Here is a 20,121-nt window from a genome sequence, read left to right on the forward strand (position 1 = left end):
TACTTGGATGAATCCCAGTCTTCTCCCAAAGCTCCAATGGTTTCATCTGGGGTGTCCCTTCATGCAGGGGAAACGTGGAGGAGTATCGGACAGTCGCGTTGTTATTTAGAGAGAAGGGGGGGGGTAAAGGATGATGTCAGGTTATGTGGTTCTCAAATGGTGGGGCGGGGGGGCGCCTGTGACCGCGTAGAAAATGTTTTTTTGCCTTACGAGAGTAAAGTGTAATTGCACATCCACTCCGGTAGTTGGCAGTGGCGCCCTGATTGTCAGAGTGCGCGCAGGGAGGCTTAGCAGAAGAAGAGCGGTTGTAAACAATCCGGTGGGAGAAGAAGAAAGACTTGACTTCCTTATTTTCGGTTGCAGACTTGGAAAAATGGTAATAAAGTTATTATTTGTTGTAAGTTAATCTATATTTCTTTCTTTTTCATATTTCTTTGTATGTTAATAAGGATACAAGGGTGTTTTGTTTTCGGGGGGGGGCATGAAATAATTGAGAAGCACTTTATGGCGTCGCAGAGATGAATTGGACGCAACGTGCAGCAGACCTGAGGGTCGAGTCCCGGGGCAATCATTGTGAGGTAAGTTCATGCCCTTCATCTCTCCTGTTGTTGAAGATGATCTTTTGATCGCACATTAAAAGGGAGGAATTATCGAGGAGTGTAAACCGGCTGGGGGCTTTTATTTGGTGGCCTAAAGAGGACAGACAGTCGTGTGACTCGTCCTGGCCGTCATCTTTTAAAATGCTGCTATTTTATTCATGCTAGCAGCATTTTACGGTCCACTAGAAATAGCTCAATAACCTTTGAATGGAAATCAGACTAAGAGAATGAACAGTATGAATGTGTATCCTTTTAAGTATCCTTTTAAAGTCATTTCAGTTTTAAACGTGATGGCATTTGAGTTTTAAGCACTGCATGTTTTTTAGGTTCGAGTATTTAAATTGTAGTTAATGAGTACTCCTATATTGTGTAAACTGACAATGTATTTATGCTAGTAGCCCCATGTTTGCAGAGCCGTTCCGCTTTTAGGGCCTCATCCTGAATATTAACACTCCTCTGACCTAATAGTCAGGTGGTGACCTTTTAGTGTTGAATCTAATGGACCATGTAGCACCAAAGTGATAGTAATATGTCAAAGATTTTATGCCTTGCTGACACATTGTGATTTAAACTTTAAGCTGAATGTTTTTTTTCGGCCCCGTGCCACTTCTTCCCATCTCCTTTTGCAGTCCGTACACAAAGTATTTACAAAAGCATTCCAGCCTCTCTCCCCTCTCACTAATGTGCCTTGTGAACCCGTGAAAACCGGCACCGGAGGAAGATGGATAGTGAGGCGATAAGGCAGTTCACTTTTCACGTGTTCTCTTGAATGCCTTTAGCATGCCTTATGAGCTTCTCTATAGCAGCCATTAGCATGTGACTAGCATCACAGTGCTAATGGCTTCCTCTGCTCGACGGCTTCATTGCCTTTTCCCTCTTCTTCCCCTCTGTCTCTCTGTCTTGTTCTTAATCATCCTCTGTTTCTATGTACCTGTACTTCTCTCTCTCTCTCTCTCGCTCTCGCTCTCCTCTTTGACTCTTCTCTGTTGTATCACTGCCTCCTCGTAGCCCCTTGACCCCACACGCCTGCTTCTCATCAGCATAGCATAGCGCTGCTGTTTTTCTCGGTTGTATTAAAGTGACATTCTGTCCATGCCTTGCCCACTACAGAGCGGGAATGGTGCAGCTGACCAAGTTAAACCTCCAGTTCCCTGCAGTCCCTGTGAGCCGTTGGGGAAATCAACATTTGCTTGTGTATGGAATTTATTTGATGCAAACATCTTTCTAATGTGTGTGCAGGCGCATGGTGGTGGCTCCGCTGCATCGAGTACACACAAGCACTCCACTTTGTACCCTGTCGCTGTGTACTTGTTGTGGTGTTCCTGCTTGTTTACTACTTTTGTTTCTTGTTGATCATTTAACTACGGCTACCTGGGGACATTTGCCACGGCAGCGCCGGGGAGCTGCTGTCGCGGTTCTAGTGCAAATCACAGGATTTATGATATAACACTAGTTCTTATGCAGAGGGATAGAACCGACCGGAATCATGAATCAAAAGCCCGAATCTCCCCGTACGTGAGCGTGTTTGTGTTGGGGCTCAAAGAAAGCTTTCTACTTTGTTGCTCTGGGACATGATTATTTATTCTCCCGCGCTTCGGTTTGTTGGATAGATTCCTTTCATGGACGGACCTTGGGCTTTATAATGGCTGTTTTTTACTGGTTACTCTTATTGTATGTTTGAGCTAACCCAATGCGATTGCATTACAGCAGTGCATTGTGGGAATCAATAGCACAAATGGTCCACTCACTCACGTGCTGCCTTTATTCATTTAAGGAACTGTCCGGCATCATTATCAGCATGCTGTGCATGAGGTCACACGTTTTTCAACCAGCTGGATAAATGTACATTATATATATATTTTAAAGGTGTCATTTAGGTCACACATTGGCTCGGAGCACATTACGCTCCGTAGCGTCTTACACGCATACGCTAGATCAGCTGTGGGATGGATTTGATCTAATCGCGTGTGTTCTTCCTGATTGTTCCACAGGGTTGGTCAAGCTCGGAGTCCGCTGTGTAACGTGCCAGAAGGTCGCCATAAAGATCGTCAACCGCGAGAAGCTCAGCGAGTCGGTACTGATGAAGGTACGTTTGCATCTTTCATCGTCGTTACAGTGGAGGTTGCTAAAGTTGTTTTTCCACTTCTAGTTCTTTAGTCCCTTCTTCACGAGGTATTAACAGATTTCTGTTTTTACCGATTCGTTCTATAGAGGAGAAGACTAGCAAAGTAAAGAGTAAAGAAGAAAATGTGGTCTGAAGGTGTTTCACGTCATCGGTTTTCACATTTTCATCAACCACAAAGACACTTTTGGGCTGACTGAGGGTCTCGAACATAACGCCTACTGTCTGCAGGAACCAGGTCGACTACGAGTTGGACTGTTTTTGAGCCGGGACTTCACTTCACTTCAAATTTGTACATAAACCAATTGTTGGTGTAGAATTCTTTTTTTTAATGACTTATTTCATAGCGAAGCCTCATAAATGGCTGATTTTCACCTGGCTGAGTCAGAAGTCAAAGCCTCCATGGAACCAATAAAGCAGGTTTCTTCTTTCTTCTTTCATAGGACACGCAGAGAGGGAAGTTCCCACTCTTGACTGCTTGCTTTCGAGCTGGAAAGCTGAATGCATGAGGATTTCTCAGGTTATAGGTTAATCGGCAAATGGAAAATCACTTTGAAGCAGCATCGTTAGACTTGAGATGTATTTCTGATTGATCAGCAGCCGATAATAATCAGCATCTTGCTCTGCCAGCGTCTTCCCAACTTCTTTGCGTGCTCATCGCCATTTTGCTCTGGAAGTCGCTCATTCGGCTCAATGGGCGGTGTAATATTTTCAGACGGGTCGTTTCAGTCTCCTGGGCACTGAATATGTATTATTAGTTATTGTAATCGGGGGCAGCGGGGGGACGGTAGCAGGATGTCCAACGTTTGTCCTGCGCTGATTCTCAGCTTTCTGACGCGACCAAGGCTTTTGCTGAAGCTGCAGTTCAGAGCCAATTACTGAGCTCGGCTGCTGGCCCCGGGTGCGTGTCCTGGTTGTGTGTGTGTGTGTGTGCGCGCGCCAGTAGGTTTATGCCTATATATTTCTTTAGGGAGTGAATTATGTTGAATCCAGGCAGTTGTATTCCTCCCAAAAAAGGACAGTTTGGGAGTGAATGCCAAAAGCACCATTTCAAATGAAGCCTTCCAAACTGAATGCTGACCCAGGTTTTTCTTTCTTCTTAATCAGGTGGTTTCAGGCTTAGATGCACAAACGTGTGTCTTTGTGTACTTGTGGGTAAACATCGTATTTTGCGTCGCTTGTGCTTCACAGGGTTTGGAAATCTCTTCTCTGCTGTAAACCTATAATATTTTTGCTTTAATGTGTTAATGTAGAGTAGAGTGGGTCGCCCAGTGATCAGTATATTGTTGGTTCGAATCCCAGCTCTGACTGTCCGCATGTCGAAGTGTCCTTGGGCAAAACATGTGGAATGTCACCTTTTAATATGTTAATGTCTCGGGTCCCCATGGTGCCATGAGGGGAGAATCTGACTCTGCTGGACAGGTGTGCGTGCATTGCTAGTATCGATGTATTCATATGCATGATACATACACAGGTGTGTCCTTCTCCTGACGGGGGGGGTCTGATGGGTAGCATTAATTTCATAGACTGACTGGTTGCTCCTCCACTCCCTGTGAGCTGAACTTTTGAAAAGTAAAGTTGAATCCTCGGGCTATGAAGCAAAAAGACATTGAATTGTCTTGGATAATAAATTCTTGTCAGTTTGTTACCAGGAGACGAGCCTTGACTTCTTCAAAGAGTAAGTGTAGCCCAGCAGAAAGCCCGTCCGTGGAGTTATCATGTTTAAAATAAAGAAACAGACAACAATAGAATACACTGTGTGTAAGGGATGTGCGCTGGAGGAAATAGCACACAATGGTTGACTTACTATCTTTGTACCGCTGAGCGTAAAGGTAGAGGATGGAACGGTTTGCAACTGGAAATGATGCTGGAATGACGACGATGCCGTGTTGACTGTAGTACCGGTACTATCCACCCATCCTCCATTTTCTTGTAGAAGAGATGACCTCAATCGTCTCGTCTACAGCACCTTTATCCACCTTGTTGGATTACGAGTCGAATTCTGTGTCCGGAATGAGCAGATGTGTAGCAAGGATATTTCCACAGGAAATAATGAAACTACTGATGAATAAAGTAATCAATTCACAACTACTTAATGCAGTAACTGATACAATGATGAGGCAAAAAAACAACAATGTGAATTTGAGCGCGTTTGTGTCTCGAGGGAGTATTTATGTTTCTGAATCACAGCCGACATTCTTTCAGCCTCCCTCTGTTCTGGGGGGCATGAGGTTGCAAGAGAAAGGGGTGGAGACCAAGGCTCGGGAGAGAGATGGAAACCCTGCTGAGACAAGATAGCACGCCTTAGTAGGTGCACCTAGGTCTCTTCTAATATTTCCTGTTGAGCATGTGTGTGTTTTGTTCAGTGTGACATTCACACACGTGATATGGCCATTGTGTGTACTTACAGGATCATCATCAAAAAGTGACGTTTTAATGAATCATTAATGAGTAACAAAGAAAGACTTTGTCTGGCACATGTTCAAAGAGAAGGTCAACTTCAAACTGCGTTTACAACACTGGATTTAATATAATACGAACAATTTTCAATTCACACAGCAATGCAGAATCCTGGGAAATAAACCCAAGGTTGCAAGTTAGTGGAATTTTAGAAATGGACAAAAATATCAATGCACTGTACCTACATAATATAACACAAAACCATGAGACACATTACAAGTCAGAGCCCTGCCATTACACACAAAAATCCAATCTTCTGAATGCCAAATGCCCAAATACAAGCAGTTAGAGTTGCCTTAATTAAAGAGAATTAAAACAGGAAAAAATATATTGCAAAACGTCCAAGCTCTTTCTGTAAAATAAGGATCACATTGGGCACAATGGCGGAGTTGAATCTCTACCACCAGAGTAAAACCAGATCCCTGATGCCACAGGATTCACTGCGTCGTGTTTGGTACCATGTACCGATCATTCTGCCGAGTGGAACAACGCTAATCGCTTTATTCTAGGGTTGATAGCCCCTAATACTAACAACTAGCAGAGGCTAAGGGTATCTTTAGCACGCAGCAGTGGGTTGTTGCTGCTCATGCTGCTTCTGATTCTCCCCCTGAGCCCGGGAGCTGCTGCTGCTGCTGGGATAAGGACAGCTAATTAGCCATTGACACTCTCTCTCCTCCGGAAGCAGCAAAACTTCAAAGTCACTCTACTGTCCCCAAGCCCAGAGTGAAACGGAGGGAAGGAGGGATGCAGTGTGCAGGATGAAGGGTGCATCTGTGGGGAGGATTGGGAAAGATGAAGGGAGAACACTTTGGGTGGATTTCTTGTGGAGCAGATATTTCTACATGGCGTTGCTGTTTTTGATGATGGCGGTGGTAGGGGGGTAGCGTCAGCGTGGGGCAGTCGCTGAGTTCTGCTGAATCTGTTCTTGATGTCAAGCATAATATTCCAGATAAAATAAAATAGTTTGTGTGTGAGAGAAAATGAGTTAAGAGATGACAAAATCATGCTGTTTTAATTGCCCCCTGAAGCGAATAATTTCCGTGCTATGCTAAGAGTTGCTGAGAACAACAATACAGCACAGAGCTGTAGACAGTTGCATTACAGCTTGACAGGGATTAGTCTTCATTTTTCATTAATTAGCAGCTCAGTAGTGTTTATATGTGTCTTTAAATGAGGACATTTTGCCTGCTCTATACCAATAAAACCAATGCAACTATTTAATCTGTGTAATCCACAGCCATTAAGCTACATCTGCAGCAACCGAGAGGTAGGAATGTCAGAGCAGGTCTAATCTTGTTATCCTGACACCTCCATGGCATCTCTGCCCGTCCCTCCTAATGATTATAGATTAGCCATTCTCTCCCATCTTTGATGTGGCACACTAGGCAAATGTGGTGCTTTTACATTGTGTGTGTGTGCGTGCCTTTGTGCTCTCATGTCGGTGTTCCTGCAGTGACATTGCAGGCACCCCTTGAAATGAATGGCTTTCATATCTTGTGCCCCTTTGCACTGATCCATCAAGCTTTACGTGGCGCTGAGTGGGAAGCCAGGGCTTTGTGAGGCCACCTGCACAGATATGTATGCTTTCAATTTCAATAAATAAATCTGCATTCATTTCGAGTTCAATCAAAAATTGTACTTTTGTATGAGTGATAAAAACTGACACGTGCTAATCTCAATAAAAAATGAACAGACTAACTTGTGGTGTGTAGTTGCAATTAGGAATCATTGACATAAACGCATTCAGTACTGTGTCACCTCGATGCAGCTATCCTCCTCCTCCTAGCACGGTGGCATCAGAGCCGGTGTTGCATCATCTAATGCATCTGTATTCAGCACGTTCCTGCTAGCTTCCATCGAGGCAGAGTCACGATGCACAGGCCTGGCTCATTTGTGCTTCTTTTAGCTGCTGAAAATAAAGACGTGAAATTAGCTCAGACCAACGTTGTTAATGATCCTGTATATCTGAGCTTTTTGTGGTTAAATGCGTTCGACCGTTTGTCTTGATCGGCTCCTTCGTCTTAGCCCCTGTGGGGATTGTTTGCTAATGAATTAACACACTCTCAAGAACATGTCCTTCTCTTTCCTTGTCTCACTCACTCTATCACTGCACACACCAATTAAGCACGTGACGTGCATGCACTGTATATTTTTACACACGGGATTTGTCAAAAGTGGTATGCCTGAACAGTTACACAGAATGGTTTTTATTACCCATGCGTTACTGTCCTCGTCTACATGACCGGACCCTTTTCACTTTGCTTGTGCTGTATTTTACATTCAGCACACCTTTCTCCAAGGCTGGCCAATCCTTTAAATAACGCATGTTTGTCGTTTTATTGGTAGCAGCAAGATACCACTAGCCCGGACACCGGCGTTGGCGGTGGTGGTGGCGGTGGCTGATGAGGTGGTGGAAATCGTGATGTTGGTGACTCTGTAAGGTCTGGGTGGGGAGGCATCGGTTGAGCGGCTTGATTACATGCCAGAGGTGAAAACAAAAGGATGGTAGGAGAAATAAGATAAAAGCCTTAGAATGTAAAGCGTAATCCTCCTGAATCGACTTCCCATCATGTGGAAATGAATTTAACATTGTCGTGTTTTCTTTCATTTTTATCATTTTAGAGGAAGCGAGTCTGTGAAGCCCAAATAGATATACTGGAATACAGTATAAGTTTTCCAGCATCCTTTGAGCATCCAAATTCATACTCCCATGCTTCCCTTCACAAACAATCCCAGTGACCTCATACACAAAGAGAAAACTGCAGTTTTTGTTTTTGCTGATTTAAGCAATTACCAGAGATAATCCTAAAATGTAATTATTACAGTCTGTAGTGTGTTACCCATTCATTAATCTGCATTTCATATCTCTACGCAGTCCAAGGTCACCTTACCAGCCCCCTCATAGGGAGTCAGACAGAATGGGCGACACAATAACGTGTCCAACAAAGAGATCCACTGATCCCACAGAGGCTTTAGGCACTAAAACATCTTATATTTTTCACTTTTATCCTCTTCCTGGCCCGTCCCACTCTAATCCCACTCTAATCCCACTCATCCCACCCACCAGTCTGTGCAATAGGCTTGAAGAAGGCCGTGATTAGATTCTTTTACTGCATGCTGTGGCGTGCCTCTGCCATCATACTCTATTATGATCAAGGTTATCCTGGGATGTATATAACCTTCCATTTGTCGAGGATGACCTCGGCTAATTATATAGCAATGCATATACATACATATACACCCTTTTATTTATTTATTACTTAAGTCAGACAAATGAAATACAATTATAGCTATTTCACCACCTCAAAAAAAAAACGATCTTACTGACCTTTATTCTGATGAAAGGTAATGAATATTGGAAGGGATTATAGGGATTAAAACATGTGCTAACTAATGATAGAGACTCTGTCCACGGAATATCTTACTTGCCAGCCTCAACTTTTGTTTGAAAAAATCAAATCAAATGTATTCACTATATATAGTTTCAGACAATCGTAATATAATTGTTCAGGAATTTACACCTTAAATGTTGTGATTTACTACATTAAAAGATTTTGAACAAATAAGCAATAATCTTGGAACTAATTTTAATCCCCTGCATGGAATAATCCTTTTTTCTTTTATAGTCACATGATTTTATCTCTTGACGATCATGCATTATTCCCTTATCTGTTGTGATTTCACTGCCCAAGGGGAGTTTGATACATGATGCTGCTTAAAAGGTCGCTCATGTTGTGTTAATTATCAGCAGAAGAGCTGCGTGGCTCAGGGGGATGAGCTGGCACTACCATTCTGCTCCCTTTCTGTCAATCTGCTCCACATTTCTCTTTTGGTTTTCTCCATTGCAGTGAATTACATGGTCTACGCTTCGTCTCGTATTCAGTCGTTCTTCCTCTTGTTTTTCTATCCATGCATGCACTGTAGCTCCCAGGCTGGCGCAGCCACCCCTGTTTTTTATCTGACACACATGGTTGCCCCCTCGACTTTGATCCTCAGATCTCGGTATCGAGGGGCCGTTCACTCGCTTGCTGAGGGGAGGTGACACAAATGTCTGTGTTTCCTTCTGTGTGCAAGAGACTGAAAGGCGGGAGAAAGAACACGATGCAATAAGTGGACCTAATTCCACTCAATGTTCTTGAAACTAAAGTGAGAGTGACATTAAAGCAGCGTGAAACCTGTCACGGGAAAGTCACGAAGAAAAATGACTTTGATGAGGTCGAGATGAGGCGGTGCATTTAGCTCACACTGTCTTTTAATCTCCGTCATTGTCAGTCACGGAGGGAGGTAAAGACGGACAGGAAAGGTCAGGAAGAAGGATGAGCAGACGGCTACATGCGGGGTCGGAGCGGGCTAAAGATTGCTCTGTGGAAGTGGATTCCATGCTGACGACAACTCCCAGAGATGGAGATGCAAATTTAAACTGATCTACTTGATTTTGGTGAAGTTCATTCCTCATCGGTCTCGCAGTGCTCCCAATATATCTTAGTTCTGGAAGGAAAAAATCACCTGTAATCTTGTGTGGACTCATCCATGTTCTCGTTCCGGGTAACGTGTAGTGTTTATGTACGACCACCGTCTCTGACTGAGTGGGCATTTCAACCACCCTCACCCTTAGCCTTTGCTCTTTGCTGACAGAAATGTACAATATGTAACTGACGGTTTATTTCACTCTTATATGATCAAGCTAATTCATGGTCGCCTCAGCAGCAGCCACTGCATTAAGAAATCTTACTGCACCAGTGATTGTTTGTCAGAGAAATATATTTTGTGGAATAAGACAAATGCAACCTGTTTTCCATCAGTTTTTAAAGCACACTCTATTTTACACCTGAGATGGTGCTCGCTGGCCTGAACCCACCTAGAGTGTGGCCAAAGGTTCTCTTTGCCCCTTCGACTGGTAGAACATACCAGTCAGCCCCTTTCATGGGTTAACTTATTCCTCTTGAGATCTTGTGTTGGTTTTGTCGAGTGTCATTCCAGTTCACTGCCTCTCAGGTGTGTCTCTCTGTCTCTGACCTTCATAGGTAACCTCAGAAACGTAAGAACTCACCACAGGCAGCGTTGGTTTGTCTACCTCACACTTCAGTGAGAGGACCGTTATGGTGCCAGAGTGCTTTTAGGAACTTCATTGTACTAATGGCTTGTTCTCCCTCTGTCCCTCTCACACGCAGGTGGAGCGAGAAATAGCAATTCTGAAGCTCATAGAACACCCACACGTCTTAAAGCTTCATGACGTCTACGAAAATAAAAAATATTTGTAAGTATCAGTTGCTGATTTTTATTTGGTTATGATTTCTGGAAATTTTGCAAACTGTAAAGTTTTTTTGGGGGGGGGGATATCTGAACAATGTTTGAATTGGAGGGCAACAATTGATCCCCAACCTTTTTCCTGCCACGGGCCGGTTTCATGCCGGGGGGGGGGGGGGGGGTGTAATAAAAAACAAAAGAGGAATATAATCTTGCCAATAAGCTTCAGATTATTCACTTGCAATAACTATTAAATAAATATTACACCAATATCTACTCACCATAAATTGTGGTCTCAATAATTCCTTCTGTCCTTCATGGTCACGTATTTTTGTTTCATAAATTCCACATTCTTGACTTTTAATCCGGGTTCTTGTTTTTTAATCCAGGGTTCTTGGTCTCAATGTGCCGAAGCAGTTTTGACCCCTTCATTGCTCGTTAACGAAGCTAATAATAATAATAATAATAAGCTTTATTTATATAGCGCTTTTTTAGAAATAAGTGCTTTAACAGATACAACATGAATCATTTAAACAAAAAATACATATTAAACAAACATTCAACAATCAGCTGTAGATAAACCTGACTTTTAAATCCGACTCTTTTCTTGGAGGTTGTCGACTCCTCTTCTTCCTCCTCCTCTTCCTCATCCTCAGTTGGACTTTCCCATTAGCAGAGAAGCTCTCCAAAGACTTTTGTTTTTTATTAATCTTCACTAGTTCTCGTCTGTTTTTAGTAACGTATCACGTAAAGCATGAAAATTGTTACGTTGGTGAAAATCCGGTCGTTTTTCAAAATAAAACACCTTTTATACATTATTTATTGTTTCTGTGCATGCGGCCCGGGGGTTGGGGACCACTGCACTAGAAGATGCTCATAGGGAGAGAGAATCTTTGTCATGTGCAAACACCGTGACACGTTAATAGAAGCAACGCGTTGCATTAAGAAGCACTAGCTGCTCCGCGACCCCACATATGGAACGAGGAGTTAACGTCGACAGATATGAAGGACAAGTCCATCAGTAGTTTCCAGTAGCCTTCTTGATCTTCAGCAGACTGTTTGACAACGTGATTCGATTAGTTTTCATCTTGAGCTCAGAGGCCAAACAGGATTAGACGTGCAGTACGGAGGACTGTACATGTCATCCGTTAAGATGACGCGAACGGCACAATACTGTGATTCATCCTATAATTGGATTACTGAAATCTCATTTTGAGTCCATTGCTTCATCGCTTTTGACAGTTGGTGACCAGTAGCATCACACATGACGCATTGCTTATCACCAGGGATGTAGTTGCACATCAATGGTGCAATTCTGAAATGCTGCTACCACAGATCCTAGCATAGGTCGTTCAAAGCAATGTTGTGTGTGTGTGTGTGTGTGTGTGTGTGTGCGTCGTCTGTACATGAGATGAGAGAGAACTGGAAAGACTTTGATACATGCCCTCTGATATTTTATTTATCGATATTTCAGTGCTAGAAATGAATGAATAGAACATCATGATGTTAAAATAAATAATACTTCAGAGAGCAAAAATATGTATTAAAAGTCAATAATACATTTGATGTAATGGTGTTGCTTTAAAGTACTTATCCTTCATAGATCCTTCGTAGATCCTTCAGCCCATTCCAGACTGCTGTAGTGTTGAAAAGGTAATAGCAGGAATGCGTGCGTCATTTCAAACACCTGCTCTTTTTCCTTTAGCTCCAAACCCGATCGCTGTCTCAGTCCCTGCTACGTTTTATTGCTGGACATGCTTTTTTAGTTCAGTATATTATTTCACAAGACATGTAAGGGCATACTTGATATCTTTTTAACTAGTGCTCCAGGGATTTAAAATTGCACTTACACCGAGAAACGTACGTTTGAAAAGGATCTATCAAAATCTGTGCGGTAGAGGGGGCGATATCCTGACCCAAGCGTGTTAAAGTAAGTAAGTATAATTGCTGTATGCTACCAGCCGTGTAGTGCTAGTTGTTAGCATATCTTATTATAGACCGTCCGGACTTGGTAAAAGTCCTTCGTGTTCAAATGTACACCTCTTATTTGTAACACAGGACTTTCATTAGCAGCGCCCCCTGTTGAGAGTCAGTCTTACTATCGCAGCTCGTAGCAGGTCTTCCCCCCACGTTCGGATGTGCTTCGTAGGGATTTGTGTCGACCTACTTGTGTTTCGTCTGGTTGTCATGCGTGTCAAAGCTATCAAGGTCTTGAGCTGCCACTGAATTTGGCCAAGTACACTTTGTGACATTATGGTGTAATAAATAAAGTTGAAGCGTTGCATGTGGACACGCACTTTCATAGCAAGGGGGGGGGGGGGGGGGTTGGGGCGAAGCAAGGGAGTATTTCACTGCCTGCCTGAGTTTCAATTTGTTCTAGTGAAGATGGAAGGGGTTTCATCACGGGATATACGAGCAGGCCAGTCCACAGATGCAGCAGTGATTCATCTCCTCCCTGTCTGGTGGAGTATTGAGTAAATGCGTGCACGATTAGGAAGGTTAAAGAAGAAGGAAACATGAATATACTCAGATAGCTTCGCTGCTCAGTCTATTTGTTTCATTTACTAAGTGTCGATACACAAGCTTATTCCGTACCTTAAGAATTCTCAAGCTCCTAAATCATTCACTCTCTTTTTTTTGCAGTGTAATGCAGCTATGTAATCTGTCCCATGTCTCCCATTGGAGTTCAGAGCCTTTAACAAATTGGAACGCTTCATATACTGGTTATTGGGCAGTAATATATTGTTGGCATGACGATTGGGACAGCTTACAGAGGACAAAAAGACGTGATCAATGTGATCAGATCACTGATCTTATAGTTTTTGTCCACATTCTCTACACACCTGAGGTCAAGAGCTTTCGTCATGCCTCGTTTTTTCTGTGGTGAATATAGAGGTTTGCTCTTCTCTCATCAAGTCTGTATGTTCTTCTCTTTTATTGTTCTTGGACTGAATTCCTCTTCCCCAGGTACCTTGTCCTAGAACACGTGTCTGGCGGTGAACTCTTTGACTACCTGGTAAAGAAAGGCAGGCTGACACCTAAAGAGGCCAGGAAATTCTTCAGACAGATCATGTCTGCTCTGGACTTTTGCCACAGTCATTCCATATGGTAAGTGGAATCACACACATGCAAAGCCACTTGTTACAACTGTATGAATTCTGTAGCTACATTTACTAATTAATGTGTACGGGTAGTCATTATAGTATTAATACTATCCCAGTTGACTGTGGGTGAGAGGTTGGGAACACCCCAAGTTGGTAGTTAGGGCTACAATAAAATAAAACACACGCAACCATTTCTATTAATGTTCACACCCATAAGTAATTCAGAAGAGATTTCATTTGACAATAATACATCATTTTTGGACTGTGGAAGCAGGATAATCTGGAAGGAACCCATGCAGATCCAAGGAGAAATGCAAACTCCTCTACTATCTGTCCTAAACCGTCACAAAACCGTTAAAGGAAAGAGTTACAGCAATACAGAGGAGGTGTAAAAAAAAACAATCAGCTTCCAGAATACTGGATTTAAAATAAAGATTCAGGGTCTTCCTGAAGTGAATCAACAGTTTATTCGTAACTTTGTGTGTGTTTAGTTTTTTAAACAGTGATTAGCTTGGACATTGCTTCTCATGATGTCAGCGTACTTGTCTTCAGCTGTGTGGCTCACAGGGAGAGAGACTCTGACAGACTAGTCGGGACGGAGAGATGTGATTTTATAAATGTCGATAGGTCCCTGTGAAAGTCTCCCCTTGAAGAAGTCAGGTTTGATTCAGGTTGTTGCTCAAGGTCACAGTAAAAGAGGCGATGCTTCAAAGTTGTAGTGTAATATTACCGATTCTTCCCATCAGGAATCGCAGCATCTTGTCAGTTTGGATATTCAACAGAAACGCATCTACTTTCACACACAGCGTTCAGTCTTCTGGGATGCAGACACCCAAGAGAGACACACATTGATTGGGGGGAATAAAGTTTTTATTTTTTATTAACAGCTAACAAGCTACACCTGTGCCTTCTCCCAATTGTTGGAAACATATTAACTACTTTACGAAAAGAAGACTGCGTGATGTGAATAGCAATGGCTGACGTTCTCTGTTCTTTAACTGAGCGCAGACACAGAAAGCAACGATTTCAGGTAATAAACTCGATGCATGATGTTTCTATTCTGACATGAGCCATAGAGTTATCATGCGTTGCGAGTATTTCCGATATCAAGTTAATCAAAATTCATTCTTCATCTCTATTTTTCCCTCCAAATGCAAAACTTTTAACAATTTAGGGGCATCTGTTCCAAAACAGCTGTTTGTATTCAAATGTTATTTCACATGCTTTGACTGCTCTTTAACCCTAACCCTAACCCTAACCCTGTTACCCAGTAATTCACATCATGGGCATTTAATGCAAACACAACTGTGTGTGGGCAAGAAATGCGGACTATCTGAAACCTGATGCTCGCGCACCTTGGAAGAGAAGCCTGACCCTGAAGCTGGTACCTGCTCACATTCATGCCTCCTCTTATACCTGACACGGACACACACATTATTACCACCACCTACATGAACACAAGCAATCCCCTGGCCTGAAGCCACATTAAACCCACGCAGTGGTGTAATCATGCTCATCAGACATACATCCCTCTGATGTCAGCTACATTATCGCTCTCTTCCAGCGACCACAGCATCTGTCTGTCATCACTTGCTTAGGTTCTCAGAGGCAGACAAAGGAAGCCACAGGTTTTTATTATTTGAGCAATATTTATGTTTCTTTATGTGAATGCAATAAAAATAATTGTGCCATACAGGAACCATAATTAACCATAATTAATGTCCTGGTTTATAATTATAATTATTTTATTTTATTAAGTATTCAGATGTAAATGTAAACATTCAGCTCAATAACTGTGAATCACCACAGTTATCCTTAGGATTTAATATTCCTCAAATGAATGTGTGAAACAAAATTGAATGCCTTTTTTTTTTTTCATTTTGGCCTCTTGTTCAATCTTGGACAAAGATTTACCAGACCTTACTTTAAATATTTACTAGAGTGAAAAATTATAGCTCATGTTTGCCTAGATAGACCCAACTCCTCATATTAGCTGATGGGGTATCATCTATTCATATCTTTGGACATTTTTCATCTCTACCTGGTGACTATAAGAGATTTGTTTTTGTTAAACTTTATGGGCGAGTGCATCTAATTTGTTTGAGCAGTTTAATTGATAGGTACATTTAAATAGATAGCAAATACTTTATATTGTGTCCTGTTTGAATCAGGTACATTATGTTGGGGTGTCACATATGTTTTATAGTCGTGGTGATATTAAAGATGAAGTATCCGTGATGCCTGCTGAGGGGAGGATCAGAATCAGAAGTAGTTTATTGCCGTTGTCAGTGAGTGTTCACTGACTAGGAATGTTTCTCTGTGAAGTCGTGCTACATCTATCAGACACGTCATTGTGGTCGTTACGATAAAGATGCTGCACGTTGCATAGAAGTTCTCCTCCTTTAGCCATGCCTCGAATACAGATTGATGCTGAGGTTAACTCGACACACATGGATATCCTTACATTACTGGTTCTGTCTGAATCTTTATCTTTCATGTCTGTTATCCATTGTAGTGTTTCTGCAGTTGTTTGTCAAAATCCCCACTCTGTCCATTCTCTATACATCTATAGCAGCTGATGCCCCTTTGGCAGTATTTTTAGACATTCTTTGGAAATTATTTTGCCAGATAACAATCTGTCTGCCCGTTTGCAGAAAGCCTGTAGTTACAGCCCATCATCATTACAGCTGATGACCACTAACGACACAGAATGGGGAAAATGTAGAAATGGAAATGTGATGGAGAGTGTGAACAAAAATAGTGGGTTTTATGAGGTGGTGACAGAAGTCAAAGGAAGCCACAGATTTTTATTATTTGAGCAATATTTATGTTTCTTCATGGGAACACTCATACAAGATAGAAGATAGAGTATACATAACAGTAAATATATGGAAAATGACTGTTCATATAATACAGGAAAGATTAAATCAGGTACTCACATATTGTAAAATGACATAGTTTTCCGAAGTTGGAGGAAACTTTTAGACCTTGTTTAAACAGGAATGCAAAAACAAATGGAATTCATTAGATGGTTGGGAAGAAGAACGAAGGAAATAAAGCGCGTTTCCTAACCTTAAATCACACTTAGACCCACTGGCTCATGAATGCGTGTTCCTACCGCATCTAAATCAGCAGCCACAATGTCCCCCTCTGCTAATGTGATAGAAGATGAGCCTACAGCATTTTAATGAGTGTGCTTGGTCTCTTTCTAATTGGGTCAACAGAAAAAAAAAAGAATAGATAGAAAGAAGATGACACAGAGGTGCACCGAAGGCTAAACGGGTGCCTTTCACTCGCAGCGATGGAGCAAACGCTTCTCCAGCTAACGATAATGGTGCCAGAAGAGCTTTAGCACTTCATAAGAAAACCCAGATGTGCTATTTTCTACGCATGTTAATGTGACCAGAGATGCATCTGAGCCATTAATGTTAGTTTCAAGTGTTCTGCTTTAGCTAATTGGTGTCACATTTCTTAACAAGGCAATATTAAACATGGAGTATGTGAAAAGTATCACAATGGCAGAAGTGTGCTTTCCTTGGGTTAGAGAAATACATCGAGTTACGACACTGCTCATCACCATAAACATGTCTGGGATATTACAGGAATGTGAGCCCCGTGAGGGCTGACCCATTACAGTGTGCTGTAAAACATATCAGCGTGGTACGTGCAAATGATCACAGGCAATTAAGAGCTTGGTGTTAGACTGAGAACCGCCCAGAGAATCATGTTTAACAGCGCTATTGGGGCGTAAACCTCGCTCAGGCACCCTGAGCAGGATCCTCAGTGAGGATTAAACCTTGAGGCCTTAATTCAATTCAATTCAGTTTTATTGATATAGCGCCGGATCACAACATAAAGTCATCTCAAGGCACTTTACAGGATTAGCAGGGAAAGACCTGCAGGGAAACACAGAACCCAACATGACCCACAAGAGCAACGGAGGCAAGGAAAAACTTCCCTTTAACGGGCAGAAACCTTGGACAGAACCTAGGCTCATGGTGGACGGCCATCTGTCTGGCCGGCTGGGTTGAGAGAGAGAGAAAGAGAGAGAGAGAGAGAATGGCAGGTTGGAGACGAGTCAAGGAGATGGATAGGGAAGTGATAGTGAGACAGAGCAGGAGCGGACAAAAACTAAATGCTAATGCTAGCGACATGGACATCAGCCCTTTGGCCACAGGTCCAGGTTCTGCAGCACCACGGACAGAAGGACCTGAAAGAGAGAGAGGGACAAACAGAGGGAGAGAGAGAACAAGACTACAGGAAGAGAGAGAGATTACTGACATCTATTTATAACATAAATAATCGGATAAAGGGGGAGGAGCTCAGTGTGTCATGATGTTAAGCCACCAGTGCTGCCTAATGACAGCAGATTGATTGTACTGATTACTGCATTGATTAACTATAAGCTTTGTTAAAAAGTAAAGTCTTTAATCTACTCTTGAACATAGAGATGGTGTCTGTCTCACGAACCAATCAGGGAGCCGATTCCACAATAAAGGAGCTTGATAACTGGAAGCTCCGCCCCCCTGTCTGCTCTTGGATATTTTTGGAACCACGAGCAGGCCAGCGTTTTGGGACCGCAGGGTTCTAGTGGGGCAATACGGGATAATCATCTCTGTAAGGTAAGGAGGGGCCTGGCTGGTGAGGGCTTTAAAAGTGAGTAAAAGGATTTTATATTCAACCCGTTCCCTAACAGGAAGCCAATGCAGAGACGCCAGAACAGGGGAAATGTGTTCTCTCAGTCTGGTTCCTGTTAGAACCCGAGCTGCTGCATTCTGGATCAAAGCACGAGCTGCTGCATTCTGGATCAGCTGGAGATGTTTAATAGACTTTTTTGGGCAGCCGGACAGTAAGGAGTTGCAGTAGTCCAGTCTGGAAGTCACAAAAGCATGGACTATTTTTTCTGCATCTTTTTGGGTGCATCTTTTCTACCTTATAACAAGGTAGAACTATATCAATATATGCTCAAATTACATGGCAATAGTGGAGCCTTTTTCTGTTTTTATTTCCATTTGTATTTCTATGATCTGGGCATTGCTCTAATATTTTATTGTTTCATTCATTCATTTATTATTTAAACAAAAATAATATGTGCCCCCGGAATGCATTTTGGAGAACGGCACGCCTGCAAGCTAGACTCTGAAAAGACAAACTACTGTTGCGTCCGAGCTCAGTGCGGCTATTGAATTTGCCTAGCAGCATCTCCTGCCGTATGACATGCGAGTGCAGCACGGAGATATCGCCGCTGCAAGGCCTGCAGTGTGAGAAAGATTACAGCAGCAAAGTGCAGCCTAATGTGTCAGGGAGGCAGTTTTACGTGCCGTTATGGATGCTCGGGTCCTGACAGCCAATAAAGCACCCTGATGCGGTCGCCCACTAAATACCCTGCTGCCTCTTTCTCTGTGGATCAGTCTGTTAGAATTGGCTTTTTGTGTCTTACATGTGATAGACTTGTGATTTCGCAACGTTTATGTCATGCTTATTGCTTTTTCAGGTGACCAATATGAAATGTGTATTTTGGCTGACAGTTAAAGTGCCCCTAGATATTGATGACTCTGTTTCCCTGATTGAGGTTCAAGAGGTTGTCAATAGTAAACATAAACAATGCGTGAAAACTGTCTTAAGCACAACCCACTATCTGTCAGTGATACAGCACCAAATGATGTTATCATTCAAGCCCTGTCTTCTGGTCCCCATAGCAACAAAGCTATAATATGACCTCCTGTTATGTTTAAACTCCAATCAGATGAGATTTGTAACTTTCAGCTAATAATATTTAACACATTTTAATTAGCCAGGCTGAATAATTTCCTGTTCAGAATTAAGCTGATGAGAGAGAGAGAGATGTTTGTTCTCTCCAAGTGTATTTTGACGGTAGCAGATAAAACTCTTCAGCCGCTGACATCACCACCGAATGATGGTTTTAGTTGGGGGAGAAACTGCTTTGAATGCCATTTGTGTTTTATTTCAATTACAGCAGTTGCTCAAAGGGGCCTCTGGTGTGATGACAGAGCAGCTGGCTGCTAATCCTTCAGGACAGGGAAGAGTTGTACAACAGCTGATGTCATCGAAGGTTAAACCACCAATTAGAGAAGGCACAGAGGGAGATGAGGAAATAGGCACACACAGTATATAGGAATGTAATGTAATGTTAGAGAACATGGCTCAGCAGGGGGCCGCCACACCTGGTATCAGCAGAGCACTGAGGCGAGAGCAACTCCTTCCAGCATGGACCAATCACAGAGAGCAGCAGAAGAGCCAATCATCTAATAGATCTAGATGCCGTGTTAAATGGGGATTTAAACGTAACCCCACGACACATTGTTCTCCTTAGTTCAACATTGAAGCAGTTTCATGAACGAATGAACCCTAACCCTAACCCGCGTTTCATGTAGTCACAGGGATCTGAAGCCTGAGAACCTGCTGCTCGATGAAAAGAACAACATCAGGATAGCAGACTTTGGCATGGCCTCCCTTCAAGTTGGAGACAGTCTGCTGGAAACCAGTTGTGGGTAAGTCATGGAGAGCATGAGTAATGGCTGAATATTCAGGGGCACAGCCGTAGGTAACGATGAACGGGGCTATTAAG

General features: G+C 42.6%; 1 protein-coding gene across 1 annotated transcript in view; it reads left to right on the plus strand.

Annotated features, from left to right (window-relative positions):
* The window catches only part of brsk2a (BR serine/threonine kinase 2a), a 98,592-nt gene that overhangs the window by 55,899 nt on the left and 22,572 nt on the right, over positions 1–20,121 (plus strand). Inside the window, exons 2-5 of the mRNA XM_068739024.1 lie at positions 2,591–2,685; positions 10,353–10,438; positions 13,396–13,536; positions 19,928–20,044. Coding sequence (XP_068595125.1) covers positions 2,591–2,685; positions 10,353–10,438; positions 13,396–13,536; positions 19,928–20,044 — 439 coding nt within the window. The remainder of the gene's footprint in view (positions 1–2,590; positions 2,686–10,352; positions 10,439–13,395; positions 13,537–19,927; positions 20,045–20,121) is intronic.

This window comes from Brachionichthys hirsutus, chromosome 5, assembly GCF_040956055.1.
Source record: "Brachionichthys hirsutus isolate HB-005 chromosome 5, CSIRO-AGI_Bhir_v1, whole genome shotgun sequence".
Taxonomy (NCBI): domain Eukaryota; kingdom Metazoa; phylum Chordata; class Actinopteri; order Lophiiformes; family Brachionichthyidae; genus Brachionichthys; species Brachionichthys hirsutus.